The following is a 7130-nucleotide window of genomic DNA, read 5'->3' as shown; positions in this document are numbered from 1 at the left end:
AATTGATAGATAGCCATTGAACTATCTTAATTTTTTTTCTTTAAATTTTTATTGGTTATGGTACATTATGCAAACATCACAATAGAAAACAAATGATTATGAGCTCTGACTTTGCCATTGGGAAGTAAAGGTGATCCTCAAATTGCGCGTCAACTAACATTACCAAAGTTCGTGCACCCAAAAAAAGTTTACGTATGTAAATCTTTGAGGGAGACCTGGTTTGGCTAGGATCCATCGTGTGTAACATGATGAGAATGCATAACTCACGAGAAACTAGGACCATGTAGACCGAAAAGAGTAAAGGACTTGCCAGTTAATAAAAGGAAAAAAGAAGAAGAAGAACAAACTACAGCTAAAAGTGGGCCCACGAATGCCATTACTTTAGTAAATGAATTCAATCACATTCAATTCTTCAAGAAGAATGTTCGAATCATGCATGTGCGATGGTTCTGATTTTGGAGAATTCAATTATTAAGAAGACAATAAGATTGGATTTGATGTTGATATACACAACAAAAATAAAAATTTATAAACAAATGATTGTGCTAAAAATTGTCCATGTTACATTATTTCTAGAATATAATCCACAAGTTATCTATAAATTTGATTGACAATATAGAAAAGAACTGGAATTCTTGGAAACTTCTCTTTTGACAGAACTAATTTTTATGGAAGTAAAATATGACATTAAAAGATGCCTTTTGATATATATGGTAATTTTGTCTTTCTGGTAACTAAATTTACATAGAAACATAAAAACTAAAACAAAGGAAAGTCAATAAATTTGGGACAACCACTTTAAATAGTAATTGAATCATTGAAGGCAATTTTGTCTTCTCGGTAAAAATTGGGTGTATTTAATAATATAAGGGGTGAAAATAGTGTCGTCATAATTTATTTGTTATTATTATTTTTGGTTTGTACTTGTCCTCTTTCCTTCTAACAAGAGTTGCCCCCACATATTATTTGTTTGCGTGTGGATAACAGAAAGTCCAAACGGGCATACGTATTTGACTTTTTTGAAACTATTCTATATACTTGATAAATTTATTTCGATTTCATAGGAACAATTGAAGGTTCACTATATATATATAGTTGTCTCCTTTCTAGTACTCCAGAGAAGCTCGACTAAATTTCCTCTCTAGCATCCTCCCTTTAGACCAGTCCTCTTAAATAGCTCAAAAAAATTCCTCTTACTTCAATTGATTGTTTATATTGGCAAGTTCACTTGCAACTACTCTGTGTCCTGGGAACGAGGGAGAGAGCGAGAATGCATCCTAAAATGTATGAGGCTGCAAAGTCAGGACACTTTCTTTCCCTAACGACAATAATTTTGGAAAATGGAGAGGAACTTTTCCACCAGACAACGCTAAAGGGGAACAACATTCTTCACGTTGCAGCTCAATACCGGCAGATAAATTTCATCCGAGATCTTCTTCAACATCCATCGAGATTGTCCCTTCTTCAGCAAGGTAACTGCAAAGGAGACACCCCCTTACATGTTGCTACTAAAGTAGGAAGCCGTGAAGTTGTTCAAGTTTTCACTGATCAGGCAAAAGCACTGCTTCAACCTAATGAATACAAAGAGCTACTTAGGAGACCGAATTCATATAAGGATACCTCGCTGCACTATGCAGTGAGAGGAGGTTGCAAGGGGGTGGTGGAGTTGCTGATTAAAGAAGATCCTCAACTATGTGATATTACTAATGCTGCTGATGAGTCCCCGCTTTATCTCGCAGCACATCGAAAATGTTCAGATGTCATTGAGCCAATTTTATGCGCTTCCTCGTCGCCATCCTCTCACAAGGGCCCTAATGGACTGACAGCTCTGCATGCTGCAGTGCACTTCGAACTACCAGGTAAGTATCATGAGATTCTAAACCCACTTAACAAATGATAACCGAAGTTCTCTCCCTAGCGCGAGGCTCCTCTTTGGTGAGATTGCCGGTGGTATCAATGATGATCCCGTCTGCACTAGTATTTTGTAAATATAATAAGAAAAACAATATTCACTTCGACTTCTCATCAAAGTTCTGGAACTTTTGGCCCAATCTCTCTTCCATCGACGCTCCTTCTAGAGTCTATACTTGCTCCAATGGCTGTGTCGGAAGCCAAAAATGGAAAAGAGGGAATGGAGAGGGACGCCAGAGGAGTGGAAAGACAAGAAGTAGGAGAGTGACACCCGCTGGAAAGGAAATGACCAAAAAAGAGAGGGACGACACATTTGACCGGCCACATAAGGGAGATATGATTAAAAATACTGTGACACGGAGTGTCTAAATAAAGAGTGAGTGAAAAAAGCGCAGTCATTTATTTATTTGTTATTACTTTAGATTGGTGAAAGGTCATGCTTTTTTCGAAGGACATGCCTCTTGACCACTTATGCTAGAGGTTTATGTTTTAAAAGTATTTACATAAGTTCCAATTGGTTCATCTTCTCTTAGTTTGCGGACTAAAAGAAGAGTAGAGTTTGTACATAATAGTATTATCCGACAGAATTTCCCAAGGAACCAGGTGCATTTGGGATTACTTTTTCATTCGAAAAAATCATTGTTATGAAGATTGTACTTTTCGCAAGAACTTAATTTCTCTCTAGATCTTATTCTCCAAGCACCATCATCATCAATACTCTCCTGTGGTGGCAGTGGTAGCAACCACCATCACCGTCATACTCCTACGTCTTCCCTTTTCTCTCTCATGCAGTTCGTTTTTTTTTTTTTTTTTTTTTCCTTTTTGGGGTATTCTTCTTTGTTTCGACATTTTCTCCTTATGATTACTTCCTTTTCAGTTGACAATTGATGATAGGGCACACTGCAACACATTTCCAAAAGACCGGGGTATATTAATGCGATTTTTTTAACCCTTGAGGGAAAATTATGACGACTTGAAAAAACGGAGGTGCACTGATTTTACCATTGGAAAATGTAGAAGGTGCCATACTCCAGTAAAATGATTGGCATCAGAGTAAAAAGCCTTGGTCTTTAATTCTACCCTTGACTGAGCAGATGCCTTGCTGAATAAAAAATGAGATTCTTCTCAATTAACTTTACGAATTTCTGACAAATTTACTTATCAAAATAAAAAAACTTTACAAGGTCCTGCATTATGCTAGATTGAAGGTAGTTAGATTCTGCATGTGTTACACTAGATCACTAGTGAAACTTCAGAGTAACCATGACATATTCCTCCTTATTAAGGAGAAAAAAGAGAAAGCTAAATGAAATGAAATGCAATGTAAAATATCTATGTCAAGATGCTAAAAACAGTCTAAATCATAACATATTTGTATTGTGTTTGCAAAGGTTGGAGGGAAATCCTGGACAAGAGACCAGAAATGATCAGAGAACAAGATGATATAGGATGGACTCCTCTCCATTTTGTCGCTTGCTTTGGCAAAGGCGAAACAATTCGACTACTCCTACAATATGATAATTCTGTAGCATATGTTGTAGACAAAGAGGGGCAATCAGCTCTTCACATTGCAGCATTTCGAGGCCATGTCAATGTGATTGACGAGCTTCTTAGATCCTGTCCTGATCCTTGTGACATACTGAACACCAAATGGCAAACAGCTCTTCATGCAGCTGTTATCGGAGGACAAGCAAATGTTGTCAAGTACATATTGAACATGCCAATCCTAGAGGATTTAATCAATGAACAAGACATTGACGGAAACACTGCTCTCCATTTGGCTACACTTCATAAACAGTACAACATCATATACTTACTTGCACGAGACAAGAGGGTGGACCATTTGGCCACAAACAAGGCTCATTTGACCGCCATTCAAATTTTTCAAGTTCATGAAGAGGTATGCTTGCTTGAACACCATATAGTAAGATTTGTTCACTCGCAGAGTCATTTCTTCACTATCGTTTAGAAACTGTGGCCCAGGGGATATTCATTTCAGGTACTAACAAACAAGCCAATTGAAATCTTCTGGAGTCAACTTGTTTTGCTTATTCAATTGTTTGAGCATATTGACTGCATTTCAGTTTTCCAAGCAAATCATAGCATAAATTGCTTTATTAAGGGTGACATATCTTAGGAAAAGGGACTGAGAGTGAAGTCATTTCATACTTCATATCTAAATTATAAAATTGAATAGAATTGAACTCCATGGTTAAACCACGTGTTCAGCAAAGCTTCATTCCCTCCGACATTGCTTATGATTTATTAGCACACTAACTATTACATTAATCAGGAAAAAAAGAATAAGGCTCTTTTTATCCCGTTTAATCTATAATTGATGTTCCTACAACAGAATGTCAACATCGATTCGCATAGCCATGTGAAGTTTTTGGTTCATTCATGTTTATGAGTTGGTATATATTTATGATATACTAAATGTCTAGGCTCAAATCTCTTTTTTCTTTTTCAATATTTTATCTATAAAGTGGATGTTGCATAAAAATGCCAGTGCATTTGTTCAGCTGAAAATAAATAAAAGCATTTTCTTAAAAGTGCTATCTTATATCGCTTATAAAAATGAATCAACAAAAGAAAATTCATTGCTCAAGAAAATATTTAAACATAAATTGTCATCAACAATGAAAAAATATTTTATTGACTAATTATTTTAAGCAATATAAGCAATCATTTTTAGTAAAATATTTTCCAAATCATTTATTTTTCACAAAATAAATGGAGTTTTAGAGAAAATAAATAATTTAGAAAATATTCTTCTAAAAATGATCACTTGTATCGTTTGAAATAATTAGTAATTAAAAATAATCATTATCGGTAATTTATGTCCGAACATTTTCGTGGATGATAAAAAAAAATTATTCATTTATTTCTATAAGTAATATAAGCGATTATTTAAAAAAATCTTCTAAATTATTCATTTTTGGTGAATGAAAGGTATTGTTAGGAACAATGTAAAATGTATGGTCCCATCATCACCTGTAAGGAGCTCGTTCAAGACAAAAGAAATGTAAAATTAATTAGATTATTTGAAAAACTTATTAAGACAAATTTATGAGTATCGCAAAAGTAACACAATATTGAATCTAAAAAGTTGCAATCAAATTTTTATTTTTAATCTAGAACATAGTTATGCATTTACATTGTCATATACAAATTTCAGTTGGCCAATTGATTATCTTTCGGGTAGTTATTATTGTCAAAATGTTAAAAACATAAGTCTTTATATATTCAGTTAATACTTACAGTCTTGAACCTTCTAATGAATGCCCACGTATTAAAAACCCACTTAAAAATCTGATTATACACAAAAAAAAAAAAAAAAAAACGTATTAATAGCAATAGTTAACTGCATTTTGAATCAATATTAGTTGGAATATTTTGTTAGTAACAAAATATTCAATAACAAGGTATAGTTTAAGACAAAAACTTAGTAATGTTCAGTACTAGTTAAATTTGTTGTTTGGTTAATAAATATATGTTAGTTGTCTAAACTATAATTTATGACATTTGTAAATATTGTTTCGTATGATCATACTATATCGTGAAAACAAAATTCAATTAGTTTAGATTTCAAATTACATGCAACAGGCGGTTCTTCAACCAGCTCAAAAGAAATAGCGTGTCCTACTTATCTTGAAAGCAATGCCAAACATTTTGGGTTGGGTTCCTCTAATGTTAGGGGACAAGGTAAAGGGGAAAAAAGAGAAAAGGAAAAGGAAAGAATAATACATTATAGATCTGAACTGTCTAATGGCTCCTGCGCTGAGGTGTCAACCATTTAAGAGGTAGCTTTAAGATTTAACTTAAGAAAATTTTCTCAAAATCCCAATCCAAAAGTTGATACGCACCTTTTGACTTTAAAATGACTATTGAGTGATATTCATACAAAAGAATCAGAATATTTTGTACAATATTTAGCTAAAACCCTTCTGTTTCTTTTCTGCCCCCTTTCAAATAGTTTTTGAGGTAAAAGAGAGAACTTGCACTCTGTCCCATCTAGAAAAAGGTTTTTAACCAACTCCTAGATCATTTCATTTAGTTATAGTATTATATTTAGCACTCCTCGGGCGTTCTTTTTTGTTATAAATGGGTTTTCGGTGTGTAAAGTGAGAGTCTTCAAATATTTCTTCGGGAAAGACCACTCTTTAATTGATACTTTCTGTACATTTTTTAGATCGGCTACAAAGCTGCCAAAGTTGAACATGTGTTGCAACAATCTAATGCAATCTCGGGTCGTCAAGGCTGGGTTATTGAACATGTTAAGAAGAGGTTAGACCATCAATTTGTTGAGGATCTACCAGCTATGTCTATCCCAACAAGAAGTAATACCACCAACCGAGAAAATGATAATTCGTCAAAAGAAAAAATAATTGACCTTCAAGTACTAGTGGCGATGCTCATAGCCACAGTTACCTTCGCAGCGACCTTTACGATGCCCGGAGGTTATAACAATGATGGACCCAACTCAGGAATGCCTACTCTTGCTGGCAGGGCAGCTTTCAAAGCCTTTGTTATATCTAACACTACTGCATTCAGTTTATCCGTCCTGGCGATATTCTTACAATTTGATATTTCTATTTTGGGCGCTCGCCAACAGATGAGGTATGCTTACACCGCCAAAGGTTGCATTGTTGTTGCGATAATCGCGATGGGGCTAGCCTTTGCTTTGGGTACGTATGTAGTCTTGACCAGAACTGTCAGGATTGGAATCGTTCCTTCTGTCATGCTTGGATGTCTCGTGATTATATATTTAATTGGTGTTTACCTGGAACCCTCGGCCAGGCACTGGCAACCTTCCAGAAGATACGTCCGAAGCTTATTGTTTGATTATGGGATCCTCTAGGAAAGCTGCTAAATAAGTTGGGCCTGTGGGTTCTATAGTCCCGTAACCTTGTGCACGTGAAATTTTCTGTTTGCTTTGTCAGCTGTCGAGTTCGAGCACTTGTATGTTGGCTGTCTAATTCAAAACCTCTCACTGCCGGCCCGTTGGATTGCGTGCCGGCAAAATTGCCATGCTCAAGATGACTGGAGCGCTGCAAAGACCAACATGTTTTACTTCTCGTGCGTGTGAAGGATGTACAAGTCGATTGAACGTCAAGTTGGAAATGTTTGGTGATAATCGTTAGGTTGAAACGAAAGTGTTGGAGTTGGTGGTATTTTAATTTAAAAATGGCTCTTCGTAGCGTTATTGAGTTTTGTTT

At 35.4% G+C, this 7130-nt stretch overlaps 1 protein-coding gene across 2 annotated transcripts; it reads left to right on the top strand.

Moving 5' to 3' along the window:
• Nucleotides 1-1124: 1124 nt before the first annotated feature.
• Nucleotides 1125-7130, top strand: LOC104443017 (ankyrin repeat-containing protein ITN1). 2 transcript variants are annotated; one of them, XM_018872171.2, is made up of 4 exons: nt 1125-1472; nt 1740-1859; nt 3303-3811; nt 6104-7130. In XM_018872171.2, the coding sequence occupies exons 1-4, from the start codon at nt 1271-1273 to the stop codon at nt 6770-6772; spliced, it is 1500 nt and encodes a 499-aa protein (XP_018727716.2). In that variant the 5' UTR covers nt 1125-1270; the 3' UTR covers nt 6773-7130. The 2 variants fall into 2 exon arrangements, with proteins under 2 accessions (XP_018727716.2, XP_010054685.2); XM_010056383.3 differs by having other exon boundaries at nt 1125-1859.

This window comes from Eucalyptus grandis, chromosome 4 (genome assembly GCF_016545825.1).
Source record: "Eucalyptus grandis isolate ANBG69807.140 chromosome 4, ASM1654582v1, whole genome shotgun sequence".
Lineage (NCBI taxonomy): Eukaryota > Viridiplantae > Streptophyta > Magnoliopsida > Myrtales > Myrtaceae > Eucalyptus > Eucalyptus grandis.
Note: the sequence above shows the minus strand (reverse complement) of the source record. Positions and strands in the feature narration are given on the sequence as shown.